At 39.7% G+C, this 15605-nt stretch overlaps 1 protein-coding gene across 3 annotated transcripts in view; it reads right to left on the bottom strand.

The window, feature by feature from the left end:
* The window catches only part of MEIS1 (Meis homeobox 1), a 132952-nt gene that overhangs the window by 51785 nt on the left and 65562 nt on the right, over positions 1-15605 (bottom strand). For all 3 annotated transcript variants that reach the window (XM_053588704.1, XM_053588705.1, XM_053588706.1), the window contains one exon: positions 6204-6349. In XM_053588704.1, the coding sequence (XP_053444679.1) occupies positions 6204-6349 (146 nt within the window). The remainder of the gene's footprint in view (positions 1-6203; positions 6350-15605) is intronic.

The following is a 15605-nucleotide window of genomic DNA, read 5'->3' as shown; positions in this document are numbered from 1 at the left end:
ATGTGCAACAACAACTGAAAAAACTGCGCTTTTGAGGGAGCTTTCAAGTATAATATTTCTTGAATTAGCCCAATTAAGAATAATCAGAAAACCAAACTATTGTATACGTGTGTATGTACATACATACATTTTTTTATTTTAGCTTTAGAAAGAAAAGAAAAATTTTAGAAAGCCCTGACAAATTGCCAGCCAGACTCTACCAAAAGTCCTTTATAGTTAAACAACCATCAGTGAAATGAATAAACCATTTATTTCACTGAGCACAAAAATCTCAATCACATCCTAAAAGTAGCACAGAGTCCCAGCCAGAGCTCATTTGTTGAGAAGTCCTAGGCTCCTGGATAAATGGCCGATTTTCAAGCTGGACTTTTGTTTTTACTTTCGATTGTTTTTCCCCCCATGCCTCCTCATCAACTGACTGTGATTACCCCAGGTCAGAGGTGCGGAACTGTGAGTGGGGGAGAAAAGCTGGGCAAGGAGAAGGGGGTGCTGGGAGGCTGGGAGAGAGCTTTGCCAGGTCACTAATGGCCTCTGGGGCAACAACGTGGAGAACAGGCTGATGCTTCCCCTTTGATCTTCTAATTCACAATGATCATTAGTATTAACTCCGATTCTTCTGGGTGAAGAATTCCAGCTGTAGCCTTTTCAGTTTACCTGACCTAAGAAAATTCATCACCCATCCCATTAGGATTTCAATAACCAGCAAAGAAAAAGAAAAAGGCAGTTGCCCCAGAATCTGGAAACCACCCGCCTCATTATTAAAACAGAGTTTATATGATGTATATCACCGAAGAATTAGGGCATTCCAATACCCCCCTCAAGTAATTAAATAATGTATTCCATTTTCCTCCAGAGAGAGAAAATTCCCAGTTGGATGAAAACTAGTCAAGATCCTAACTTTCAAAGTAGCAGAGGGTTTTGTCATTCAGACCTGAGTTAGTTTCAACTAAGCCTAGCTTGGTCAGAGTAAAGTAAGCTTTAGGAGAGCAAATGGTGATTACATGTAAGGTCAGGAAAGTAAATGGTAATTACATGTAAGGGGAAAAAGTAGTAACTATAAAGATATTCTTATGTATTTAAGAGAGCTAATTTTTGATATGGTACACAGACATCTGAAAGAGGGAAAATAGCTTCTCATTCCTTCATACAAGTTTTCAAGTACCTTGATTTATTATTTTATTGGCAGATAACATGTAGTGAAGAAGGAATCAAAGTTACCTGCTATCTCCACAAACCACTTTCCCTGGCTTAGACACATGTCAACGAGGGCAGGTTTGGATGGGTTTGCAGAAGGGCCTGCCTTCCTCCAAGGCTCTGTATTACCTTGATTGACATTTCAGGCAAGAATGCAAGAGAATACAGTTGTCCTTTCCCACCATATGCTCATAACGCCCCCTACATCTTTCAGGACAGGCAGTGAAGGATTCTAGCCCATATGGCACAATACAAATATTCACTAGAAAACTGGCAGAGTCTAGAGGTGAGGAATATAGAGAGAAACAGACATGGGAGAAGAAGAGAAAATTCCATCTCCTACCTACCTACATGCCTCCTTAGAGACCTTTCTGTCTGCCTTTTGACCTTTTGCTAACCTTGATCAACCAGAATTGGTTATCTGGATACCAATTAAATGTGCTTTTTCATCGTAATAATTCATAATGTTTAGAGAGTAATTCTTCCGAAATTGCAAGGAGAGATGTGACACTAAGATGTCTCCAACAGATCTTGTTACTAAAAGTAAAACCAATGAAACGACATCTGTCTCTCCTAGAGCATTCAATTCCCAATTCAATTCCATTTACTCCGTCCTTAGAGTGGCGGACCCGCAGGGCACTTTTCATCTAATAGTGTTTCTATGGAAACACTGTTCTCAACCTGGAAGATTCTACAACTCCTCACACTGGCTCTATCCACAATGAGAGGAAAGTCTTATAAATCAGAAATCTAGACATTAATTTGGCTACACACACACACACATTTTCCAGGCTAGAAGTTCAAACACACACAAAAGAAAGAAAATGAAATTAAAACATGCAAATACGTGTATCTGACTTAAAAACAAACTTTGTCTCTATAGTAAAGCTTACCCTAATGAGGTCTGTAACATGGGAAGTCACAGAAAATTGAATGAAAATCTACAATTCACCTTCGGGAGCACATCCCCTCCTGGTCAATGCCAAATCCCGCCCTGTGAAGGCTTTCTTCACCTGACTCTGTAGGCTGTACTTGTGTTTTAACTACCTCCACTCTCCCTAACTTCCACAATGTCTGGGACACACAGCAGCAACATGCAGGAGAACTGCATATTTTAAATAAGAACCACCTTTTGAAAAACTGCAACATGATAGGGTAGGAAAACAAAAAGAAAAATTACCCTTGATTGATACCTTAAACATTGCATTTATTCCTTTTCCTTATTTTTACTAACTCCTGGGACACATACGTTTGTCGCACTATGTAGCAACAGAACTGATTACATACAAAACACAGCCAGCTTTAGCCCTGTGACACAGTAGGCTGTGTTTACAGTTGGAATAACGCCTTTGAGAAGGAAAAAGCAACCTTCATGTGGCATTTCATGTGGCATGTGCCCCTGAACTGGTAGTGACTGTGCAATGACTCAGATGCAAATATTAAGCACTTTAATTGTTTGCAATAATTTATCTTCAGGCTAATGTAAGCATTTCTATTAATAGATGCTTTTATTTTCTTTCTAATTCTCTCTCTTATTATCTAAATCATGCCAGTCGTTCTTTTCAATTCCAAGGAATAGTTTCTTTTAGGAGACCTTCTTTACTTATCAAAACTGGCAAATGTTCAACTTAGTCTAAGCTGGGAATTTACCTCACTGAAATTTCCTTTTACCCCATAATCACCAAAGTTTAAAACTCGTTTCCTTTTGCTTTTATTGTTTTCATTATACGCAAGCAGGCCCAGTTCAGCTTGCTAGAGACTGTGAGTCCAAGAAGGTGGCTTTAGTCCTCTCTTTGGAGCAGTAAAATGTGCTACTGATTAAATCTACCTGCAGATAACTACAGACCAGCACATTTTTCTTCTCATGTAGCTGGGGTGCAACTACAGAAAGGTTTTTTCTTTTTCTTTTTTTTTTTTTTTTATTCAAGGCCTATGCTATTCCACTAACACAGAAATGCTTTACATCTCTTTCCAGGGCAGATTGTTTTTCACTGAATAAACCCAATGAAAGGATTTATCCATTTATTTTAAAAGGAAAAAAGTAGCAATTTGATTTCAAAAAGGTGTGTGCTGTTTTAGAAGATGTCTTTTGGCATTTAAAGAAAGATTAGTTTACGATTTTCTAATATTATAACTGCTATTATTTCAACTAGCCTGAATTTTGATTGTTCTTTTATATCTGGCAAGATTTCAGACAGGATTTTTGAGATAAGTTCCATTAATTACATATTAAAAATGGTGATCATTTGAAATTCGTACATAGTCTTCTTAATGAATTGTGCATCCCTGAAGACCTCTCAGAACTTGAAGTAAAATTTCTAAAGGATTAGTACTGAGATTTCAGCAGTTACTTACATTCAGACAAATGACAATAACTCCCTTCAAGTGCTCTACGTTTCTCCATAGAATTTACCAGAATCAGCTCCTGACTATAAATACTACGTAAGCAATCCATGCATCTTGTTAAGAAAGGTAATGGAACAAGGGTAAGGGCACTTCTGATAACTGGAGATCTGTTTGATCTCGCAATGAGAGAAGAGGGAAGAAATCTTTCTTATTGTGGGAGGGAAAGGGGAGGAAAATTTAAACACACATCCTAACTTTGCTCTTCAGATGATGTAATAAGAACAATTAGCATTTTAGAGACCATTAATATTATCAGTTTTTCTATATGAGCAGAAGGTAATGGAGTAGATAAGAAAGGTGGAAATACCCAACAGAAACCACAGGCAACTTCTTTGAGCATTCATAGAAAGCCAGGGAGACGTGGCAAAAGGGGCTTCCCATTCCAGGGCCGTAGTGCAAGCCAACAAAGACCTCAACCCTGGAGACAGTTAGTCAGGAGGCCCCCAGAAGCCAGGCGGTTAATGAATAATTTCTACTACAGTTGTCCCTGTGACACATAGTCCACATAAGCATTGCGATGCAGGTAAAGTCACATTGGCTCTTAGAGAGTTGACTTTGTTTTGTTAAGAAGATAACACAAACTCTATGCAAGGGTCTTCACAATGGTATGACCTAGAAAAACAGGAAAACAGGCAGATGGATAAAATAACTTGTTTTTCTCCCTCCTGATTCTGTCTGAACCAATATTTCATTATATCTTATTCAGGGACACCTTAGTTTCAAGGAAAGCTAAAGCTCCCACACAGATTAAGATGTGAAGAAGGCTGAAGAAATCTATTCATTTTTTTTTTTTTTCTGTTAGTACAGGAAATAGAGATAGTTTGGTAATGACTTCAGAGACAGCTACATTTTATCCTGTCGTTCCGAGTCAGCCCTCAAAATAGGTGAGCTGCTGAGCTCTGGTGATGAGATATCAGCATCGTTGCCTCCATACCTTTGACCAATTGTCGCTTCTTATCTATTATAAATGTCATCTTACTTGTTTTTCACGATAGGCCCTCAAGACCCTGGTCCTCTTTCCCTCCCAGTTCATTAGCGGCTGATGAGTTTTCAATGAGAGAGTTGCACACAGCCAATCTAGTACATGCAACAAGTGTCAGGGAGAAAATGGCACCTGAATCAGATTTCAGGCAAACCTAATGTGATGGCAAAATCGTAACAGCTACAACCTAAATCTTCAGCTAATTTCCAGCATCAACCAACCCTTAAAATTTATTCAATGCTGTCAGTGTTGGCTAGTGACTGTTTGAAATCCTGATGGGAGGAGGAGAAAGGAAGAAACTTTGGGTTTTTTTATGTACTCTTGCCACTTTCAGTTTTTATGTTATTCATGGATGCTGGAAAATTGGGATCATTTTATTCCCTTGAATGTTATTGGAGGAACTGCTTCTCATCCAGAGGAGCAGAACCAATGTGGCCTTCAGACATTCTCCTGAGTTGGTCTCCCTGCACCAGAACAATTCACTGAGGAACACGGATTTGAAAGTGAGCCAGGGTACAAGGATAAACAGGCTCTGGTCATGTGTATGACAATATAGAATTAACTTTTTAAGAAAAAAGATGACTTTAAGAAAAGTAAACACGGCTAAACATAGTGACATGAAAAATTTCTCTCCTGATGTTAAAAAAAACTCAAGAGTTTTAAACATTCGTTCATCCACCTATTCAGTTATGCTATAATCTGTCTGAATTCATCCATTGCCTCTAATATTGAAAATCTACTGGTCAATAATTTTGCTGGTTTTTATAGTATTACTTTATCCATATATTTTCATTTAGTCTTCTTCCTTAGAGGTAATTAAATCAGTATGTACTTATCAAAATATCCACCAAAATATTATTATTATAAATATTTGGAACATGAAATTCATTCAGAATAATAACCAAACAAAACAAATCCCCTGGTGGCTTAAAGCCCCAAAACTCCAGTTTCTCACATCTCTAGGAGAATTCCTGCAGTGTAAACAGCAATACTCACACAGACAATATAAACTGTTACTCTGCTTGAATAGTCCCCAGGGACTACACAGGAAGAGCTGACTCTATATTGCTGTTTTCCTTTACAGGGCTAAACACAGGGACTTTCACTACGGAGCTCTGACCCACACGAATGTTTTGTAATGGCAGCCAGTGCATCCAAACCACTTAAAAGCAAATTATCTGATCATCTGGCCATAGCAGCATGATTTACATTTATGTGGACCATTCACTACAAAGGTCCAGGCACCACTGGAAAATACTAAGTCTTTCTGGGCTTTGCCTTTCTTTCTTCTTAGTAGAAGCTGGTTCAAAGAACTTAAGGATCGCACTCAAGAAAGCAACATCATTAACATACATACGTAAAATCATAAGTGCCCATGAATTCCTAAACCTTATAACTTACATGTTAATAAAACTGCAATAGTGAATTTCAAATAAAACTTCTCACTTGGGGCATGTGTCTGAGAAACAAGGGCAAATGCTTTCGTAAAAACTGTGGGGACACAGTGATTTATGAAATATTCCATGTCCAGAGGGATCACTTTTTTCTCATTTTTTTTTCTCTATCAAAACTGGTTCATTGTCCATATTTAGTTCACATATGTCATTTAGAATCCACTTACTGTTAGATGCTGGAACAGCCACGCCCTCATGATATTTGTGGCTACTTTGGGAAAGATGCCACGCTTTTTGTGACGCTTTTTGTCCTTATCAGGGTCATCATCGTCACCTGTGCTGGGGGAAGCTACACTGTTGTCCAAGCCATCACCTGCAAACATAGTGAATCAAATTTTGACTGATGCTACCTTGACATGCTTTATTCAAATAGAATGCCTTTGGATATAAACAAAACCAAAAGAGCAATTGAAATGATTAATCGTTTCTTTGGTACTATTATTATTCTTTTTTTTTTTTTTTTGCTTTGTTTTGTTTTTTCAAGGACAAAGAGAAAGAACAAGGCCTGGGCTCCAAAGTAGTCAGGTCTAAAGAACTTCTTCCAAAGAACAGTGCTAAAGGTCAAAGGGAATGGAGGAAAACATCCACTCTCTTTAGTGGCTCTGTCGCCATGGTAATTATTCCAACATACATGGTTGGGCCAGGTTAAGTGTAACTCCCACTATGGAGTTACAACTGGTGGCAGTCATTAGCAGTGGTGTGTCTGATGGGATACTCAAATCCCACAGGCAGTCATTGACACGAACTTGTGAGAAGATGCATTTAAAATATCAACTATTTCCACAAGAGATCTTTCTTAATACTAGTTAAACTTGGATGTGGAAATGTAGGTAATCTGTCATATAAACAGTTTGACATAGGAATTCTTCAAATAGAATATAATTTTTCTTGTAACAGAAAAAGAGTATCAAGTTTAGTAAGGGAAAAACACTTGACATAATTTCTTACAGAAAATAATTACTATTTAAATCAAATAAAGTAATGCTAAATTAACAGTAAATTGGAATTGCATTACATGAACGATCAAGGCAGTTTCTAAAATGTGTTCTAGGTTTAAATTTTCCTCACTGAAAGGTTACCTGCTAACATATTCCCCTATATTGGATCCTATCTTTCCACTGATTTTTGTTATAACATTTACATTGTTTCTTCCAGAAAACATTTTGGCTCTGTGACACAATGAAATAAAAATGTAGTATTCCTTTTATAATGCCATGTTTAACAAGAAAAAATTAATATTTCAACCCACATGATCACATTAGTCCAAAATAAGTCATAGCAAGTATTTTTTCATCTTGGTCAAAAGGGAAAACAATAATGGACTCCACCCACCATACTGTAAAGTAGCTTAGCTTCTTTCAAACATCCTTCACCAGTGAGCCACAGCTCTCACTTGGCACCCCAGTTCTTCCTGGCACCCCAGTTCTTACTGGCAACTACTGGCTTATGGAATCTGACAGGTTGATCTGGGGCTAGGCTTAGAAATGAGGTAAGAAATATATACCCAACAGCATATTCACTGGGTTAAGTCACAGGCAAGCAACCTACATGCCCAAAGAACCTCACAGTTTGGTAAGACAAGTTTCCTGTTAGAGCCTCAGATTCATTTACATAGTTTTCACGAATTTCCGTATTTCTCATTTCTGTTCGTTAGGTCCTACCTAGAAAAAGACTTCTCTATTATTTCGATTTCACTTACTTCTGTCTAATCTATAGTAGTTATGTTCCAACAAATCGATTGCTTTTAACAGCTCCCTCAGAGGAGACTCACCCTCTCCCTCCTGGAAAAAGGAAGAATGGCCTACCAATTCTTTTTATCCATTATTTGGATTTGTACTGAGCTAATATTTAAAAACATTGTTGGGTGAAGAACAGACTAATTCCAACATTTCTACAATTACTGCGCCATATATCACAAATGCAAAACTTCTGCAAAAACTTAGTTCTGAGTGCAGCCTTTTAAAATCCACAATTTTATGGTATTTGAAATCCATCTATTTTGTTAAAGTTCCACAGACTCATCGCTTGTGTTCTCACTGGAAAAGATCATGAAGACCTGGAACTCCAAAGACATCACCGTGTCAGTGGAGAAAGTCCTGTGTTCTATGACTGGCTCAAGGTCATGTGGCAGGACGCAGAGTTCTGGGCTCTGTGCTGCACCAGACACCCACATCCCTGAACCCTGCTCCTTCCACCTACCAAACCCGCCATTTGCATAACCAAGTGTTTTATGATAAGTCCCCTTGGATTTGCCTAATAAATTCTTTGAAAGTCCAGTATTTAAAGAGGCTTTTTATTCAGAGAAGCAATTTACCATATAAAATAACAATTCATTAAAGAAACATGAGAAAAGAAAACAACTCCACAGCATTTAAAATTTCAATGGGCTAATCCACTTTCAATATGTAAAAGGTAACCGAGGAAAAGAAACACATTACTTGATCATTGATTAAAAATGAAAAGCTCATAACCTAACAATACTGTTTTCACCACCTCTCTGCAATTGTTTTCTACCTTAAAAAAAAAAATAGCCTTTTTATCCATCTCAAATCCCTTCAGATTAATTTAGCAAGCAATGCCTAGTGCCCGCCTAGAAGAGAATTCATTGATAATTTATGGAAATATCTACTATAATCCAGCAGAGATGACTTTTTTCCAGCTTTGTGCATCAATAGATAATCAAGGCCTTAAAGCAACCTTAGCTTCCCATTACCTCAGGCAAAAGAATTCCTGAAAGCGTGCCTTGAGGGCACCTGAATTATATACTCCATTAGGAGAGGAAGGCTTTCTGCATTCCATGTGTAACCCTCACCAGAGCCTTTCCTGTTTATTTCTGCTGTATGAAAGCAGAAGCATTAGGAACAGAATTTTTTAAGTGAAGACTTATGTAGATACAATGGAGAAACCTTTCAAGCAGGAGCCAGATCACCCCCTTCAGTCCCTGGCAGTGACCTCTCCCGAATAAAAGGTTTCTATTACATCATTAGCTCAAGCCAAAAACAGCCTTGGCTTAATGCACAGTTTGTTCTTCCTACTGTTTTTAGGCAAATACAGCTACTTTACTCCCATCTGGGAGGGAAATTACACTGCTGGGTTGTAATCTAAGACAAGATTTTCATTGGAAGCAAATGCTTTCAATCCAGTGTAAATATCGGTGCATGTTCAGAAAAGCCTAAAACAATAAACCCTGCTCCTTCGCGACACAAGTTAGGGAAATGGAGAAGATGGGGAAGGAGAAGAGCATAATAAAACAGACTATTCTAAAAGCAAACACTTTCATAGATTTTAATAAATTGTTTAAACTCTTCCACTTTCTAAAATTGAAAATTGATCTGGAAATGTCTCAACCTCAGAGGAAAGTCTAAATGGTCAATTGTACCTTTAGCATTTCCATTCACCCTGCAATTTGATACAGTCACCTCCATGCGGTCTCTGGAGGATTTATTTCCTTTTTTTATTTTTAAGATCACTAAACAAACTTGGAGAACCGCCGGCTGACCACACGGCAGCAGGCAGCAGCTCTGAGCCACATTTGTAAAATGTCAGCAGTGACTTCATTCCTGGAGCTGACTTCTCCTGCCGCCAAATGAAGGCAAACTGAAAAGGTGGAAATAATCATAAAAATGATGCCAGTCCATAAACAAGCTTACAGCCTCATTAGGATAGCAGTAGGCTCCAGCGGGTGATTTATGCTCGTTTTGCTGATGCTATGAGGAAATGCCATAGGGCGACTTTAGCCAACTGCTAATGGTTTCTGACAGCTTCTTAGCAACTAGTGCAAGCAACGTTGTGGCGTTTGCTAGTGACAGAAACCGAAAATGTCATATTATCTGCCCATGTGTCATGAAGTCTGTGTGGCAATTAACTAGCAGGCCAGTGACTGAGGGGCCAGAGGCTCCTGAAAATGGCCTTTGGCTATGCAGAGGCAGCCGCCAGGCGCTAAGCGCACACTGGCTGCACACAAGTGACATCCTGATGCAGAAATCCACTCCCTGCAACTTCCTGGGCTCTGAGGAGACTGGGCCACTCAAATCCCTTTTTTCCCCCCTCACAGAAGTGAAACTCGGGGCTCCTCTCTCTCTAGACCCAGACTTTGGCATTATCAGAAGGCTCTAAAGTGATCTGCTTGATATGATGATTCCAACTGCGCTTTAATTGGCAATACCTGGTTCTGTGCCTTTTGGACGCTGTATTCAAAGGTGTTAGCTACAGGATTTTTCTGCTCTCTCAAAAATTAGTCTAAAAGGATTTAAGATCACTGAAGCAGACTCATTCCCTGTCAGATTTCGAGGAGCAGAGGAACTCTGCACAGCAACAAGACACTATTTAAAAGACACCAGGCTTCTGACAAGCAGGGGGAGAATGTTGGCCACACTTTTCAGTTTCCAAGCTATCAAAACCATGCACTATATGTCAAACTGTCAAACCTTTCAGTGTGGGCCATTTGCCCTTTCAAATAATATTTAAGAATTGTTTTTACAAAATTTTATAGGCCATGGTCTAGTGAAAGAGGCCAACCAACAAAGAAAAGAATTTGTACTACAATTCGTCTATGGACAATTTCTTGTGAGACCTGGGCCGTCCCTATGGAGCAAGGCAGGTGACCTGTGGCAGCTCCCAGGCTGTCAGAGAGCTCAGATTTCAAACACGCTCAACTCAAACATCCCAGTCGCCTATTTAAGCATGCCCAGGCATTTAGACTGTGCTACTCGTGCCTTTCAAGGCAGGATAAAGCGGCATTTATCGTATTCAGACATTCAATGGGTCAGACTGACCGTGTCAGCAGGGGCTCCTCTCCGGCAGGTCAAAGCCCTGCTCCCATTTTTCTCTCCCTACTAGCTCCCTCTGTCCTCCCAGGGCTGTCTTTCCCAAAAACTTATTCAGAGAGAGGCAAAACAACACCCTACTCCCCGGAAAAAAAGCACCTATGATTTACCTCGCAGCTGATCAGAACCATCAGCATGGTTGAAAAAAAGCATTGTCTGTCAGAGCGCCCTTTATGTCCTGAGCCAAAACTCCCAGTTAGGGATATGAACTTTCAACTACCAGGGCAAATGAACGTGTAAGGTTGTGGACCCTCTTGTTTTGCTGGAAGCCAAGCTGGAAGCTACAGTAGCTTTAGGATCATTTTCATTTACAATTTTATTGTAGACTTCACAGTTTGGGGTCCATCAAATCCTCTCTCTAACCTTCACATCTCTTCTCTTCCAACATTTAGGAACAGAGTGTTTGTTCCTAGACTCAGTAATCAAGACCATTGAAACTTATATCTTTCTGAATTAACTAAATTCTGTTGTGCCTTGAAAGTTGTCTAAAGGGTCAATTCTAAAGCATGCTTAGGAGTGTTCATGTTGTAAGGTAGCTACATTTTCATATAAATAAGAATGTTATTCCATATTCTGATTTTCAACAAAAGGAAAGCACAGTATGAAAGATTCCCTTTTCCTCTCGTATGTTTTCTCCCAGGGCGTATCTGAGCGAATATGGCCCTTAAAAAGCACATAGAACATTCCTGTCTTTCTAATGGCAGTTGTTGCAAACATCCCAGAAGTACAGGAAGGTTGGGTGGCCTTGGTCAAGGCCTGTGTGTGCCTCAAAGGTCGGGGTTGTTAGGGAAAATGTAAAAGTTTCCCCAAACCCACTTCTCCAGACCCTGGTTGTGCCTAGTTAGCCAGAATTCAGGTGGGATAACATTTCTGTGCTATGTGAAGAGGATAAATGGTGAGAATTACAGACATCCCTTTCTCAGGAACCAGCTAGAATCTTTCAGAGGTCTTAAGGAGATGTTTTATCTTCATTTAGATGCATAATAGCTGCCAGAATGATTTTCCTAAAGCACACATCTGATCATATCACCCTGGTACTTAAAACCCTTCTGTGGCTACCCTTTGCCTTCAGGATAAAGGTCAGACTTTTTAGCCTGGTGTGGAAAGCCTTTCATGATCTCTCTCCTGGGTGTTTTTCCAGCCTTGTGTTTGCCAAGTCCCTGTATGCACCGGCACTTGCGGCCCCACCTCCAGTCCTGAGCCTACCTGAAGTGCTCATGGCACCGTGCACTGCTCTGTCCTCCCTCTGTGCATTGCCTTATGCCAGTCCCCTCCCCAGCAGCAGCTTTGCCTTCCTTCCCCCAACAACATGGCAGACTTCCTGGTGACCTTTAAGGCTCAGCTCATCTGCCATCTCCTGTAAGAAGCATTTGCTGATTTAGTGATACCCCGGCGACACCTCCCAACACTGAGTAATTTTTTCTTTCCTAACATTCCTTCATCCTAACACACATGGTACTCCACTAAAACTGTTGGTTTCTGCATGTCCCCTCGACTTGCTTATCATATATGAGAACGCTGAGGCCAAGTCATCTACCTCTCCGGTCTTGAACCCCAGTATTATCCAGTATACAGGATACAAACTTGTCCATTGTTTATGGGAGGAAGGAAGGAAGGGAGGGATTGATTTTTTTTTCCACTGCATGGAGAAAACCACAGCTTTCATTTGCACCTGTTACATTTCTTTTGGTGACATACCTAAATTAAACATTTGAAAAATACTCATCAATGAGATTCGATCAACTACTATAAGAAAGCAAAAGAAATGCATTCTCCACCTTTGATAAAAGAAGGACTAAGAATTAAGGTATCAAAATTCTTTATAATGTTCACCATAGCCCTTCATAAATACACCACTGTTTTCTGCAAACATAATTTAGAAAAAATTTCCTTGACTAAAATTTCTTGTTGTTTGTGCATCTTTCCTGAGTTCAACTTAAAAAAATAAAATGAGGCTATTTTTTTCTGCATTTCCCCCCCAAGAAAGTAATTACATTTTCCCCTTTCTCCCAGTTTTACCACAGTGATGAAACTCAACTGTCTCTAAGCAGACAATTAAATCAAGAACTTAAACTGCAGGCCCACAGTGTAAACGTCTGGTGCTAAATGGAAGACTTTGGAACTCTGACTTTCCTTGTTTTTATTCAAGTAATTGTCTCAGTCTTTCCTAGAGCCTTCTGGTCCACCTGCTTCAGCCATTTCTCAGCAACAGCTTATCTCAAGACCTTGTATCTTAAGTTGGGATATAGGCTGAAATGTCATAAGATCCTGGGAAACATTAGAAAGAATTTTGTAAGATATGTGAAAGCATAATGTGTACAACCCCTTGTCTTATTATGCCTTACTATTATGCCTTTTCAAGAAAAACAGTATACTGCAAATGTTTCCAAATCTGCACTCAATAAACAAATATGTAATGTTCTAAATCAGATGATTAACTTGTAAGTTTAACTTTAATCAGGATTCTGCTAACTTCTTGGCCTCTCTTTTATATCTCTTCTCATCTATAGGTGTTTAAGGTTTCCTTGTTCTTCTTCATTCAAAGTGATTCCCAGTTGATCAAAGAAAAACAACAAAAGAAAGCATGTTCTCATCTATTTTCTTTCACCACCCACAGCCTTCCTGAAAATTGTGAGGAGGTTCCTTTGGAAGCCAAACTAAGGAGTTGGATGTGGGCATCTGCTGGGGCAGTGCTAAGTTCCAGAAGAAGCTTAACCAATGCCCTGGGCTGTAGACAACGATGGCCCTGATGGAAAAGATGGAGGGAGGATGAAGAATAATCAAACATTAAATAAACATATTAATTGGCACTTATAAAAAGAAATGGCTTAATGCGCTTCCTAAGGTTGGTTCCACAGAGATTTGCCATGAGAATTTTCCTTTCGAGTTGGATTTAGGTTTGCTAAACGGTGACAAGAAAAGTGTTAATAGCTAACCACTGTGGAATGAGCGCACAGCCTTATTCTGCCTGCAGAGACTCCTGACATCTCAAAAATCTAAGGGAAGAAATGGAGATGTAGGACCTAGAGAAAGTACCTCTTCTTGTAAGTGCACTGCCTTCCTTTTCTAAAGAAACTGTTGTGATAGTAAATGGATCCTGTGGATATAACGCAGTGAGAATACCAGTAAGAGATCTCGGCTGAACATTTGCGTAGCATTTAAAAACAAGCCTCACATGTATTACCAGCTTTTGCAAAAACAGTCATTTTTATCATTCATTCATTCAGTTAACAAACAAAAACAGACTAAATTCCTACTATGTCCCAAACACGCTATGACCATTTAGGGACACAAATGGGGAACAAAATCAGAGTTTGTTTCTATCACGCTTTCCTGTTACAGAGCACAGATGTTAAACAAAATAATCACAGTAATACAGGTACAACTGCAAACTGAAACACTTAATCAGAAAGAAATATAAACCCATAAGTGTGTGAAACAAAAGGAATTGACTTTGTTGGGAGTGATAGGGGCAAAAATCTGAAGAGTAGCCAAGGCAGTTGCAGTGGGCAGCCTAAAAGGCAGAGGGCAGAAGAGAGCATGCCAGGCAATAGGAGCCCAGCTAGCAAGGCCTCCTGTGGCTGGAAAAGCTGGAACCTGTGAAACTCCTCCTGAGGCTGGAGTAGAGCCCACACAGGGCCTTGTGGATGTTCATCCCTCGGGTTCTGAGAGCTGTGACCTATCAGGGTATTACTGTGGAGTCACGAACCTCCCCTACATTGCATGCCTGAATAAGACCTACATTTTATCAAACAAAGCCTCATTCTCCAATCTCCTCCTAACAAATCGCCCCTTCCAAACTAGGATTGAAGAGCGAGGGACAATGGAAAAGCACCGAGTCCATTCAGGGAAACAGCAGTGTAGGCACAGATTACATACTGGCATTATTGGTACTTTGGGGTCTTAGACACGTACAGCATATTTTCATATAGAAGCAAGCTGGGAATAGTGTTAGGTCCCAAGACTCACTCAGCAAAGCCAAAGTAAATTCATTAAGTAAATAAAGGTCAAACTGAGCCCTGGGTGCACAAAGTCAAAAAGTACAAAACTAAGGAGGAAAATAAATTGTCATATTCCTGTGCAAAGTATCATCCCAGAAAAATATTAAAATATGTGCAGTTTGCTTTAGTATCTCCCTTGCTGCATCTCTCTTCCACTTCACAGTGTCCCTCTCCTGGAATTTCCACGTGCTCTGAGGCCTCCCACTCTGGTCACCTCGCCTGGACCCATCCTTCTCCTGCTCTGAATTTACCCGCATTACCTCCCCCAAATCAAAATGTTCATCCTTTCAGGCTTCCTGGTCTAAGCCAGACTTTAGGTAGAAAGCAATTTGAAAGAGCTAATGCAGATGAGGAAGGAATGACTGATGCCCTCCTCAACTTCCCAGAAGTGTCAGCATTTTCAAAAGAAGATTTGTTAATGCAAATGAATCTGAACTTTTAAATGGCAGAATTTCAGGTAAAGTAATACGTGAAGGTTTCTAAAATGTACAGCTTCTGTTGAGAAATTAAAAAAAAAATCAATAGATGCCATTCTTTCGAAGTAACTCAGTGTCAATTTCCAAACTGATCCTTACATCCTGTCATCCTTTCCCCTTACCCCTTCCCGTTCACTCCTACCTAGATTTAGGAAGCCAAGTTTCTTTCACAGAAATTGTTGTGACGGTAAATGGATCCTATGGACATAATGCAGTGAGAATACAAGTAAGAGATCTCGGCTGGACATTTGTATATATGTGTCGGT

This window comes from Nycticebus coucang, chromosome 4, assembly GCF_027406575.1.
Source record: "Nycticebus coucang isolate mNycCou1 chromosome 4, mNycCou1.pri, whole genome shotgun sequence".
NCBI lineage: Eukaryota > Metazoa > Chordata > Mammalia > Primates > Lorisidae > Nycticebus > Nycticebus coucang.
The sequence above is the reverse complement of the archived record's forward strand: the minus strand, read 5'-3'. Positions and strand labels throughout refer to the sequence as shown.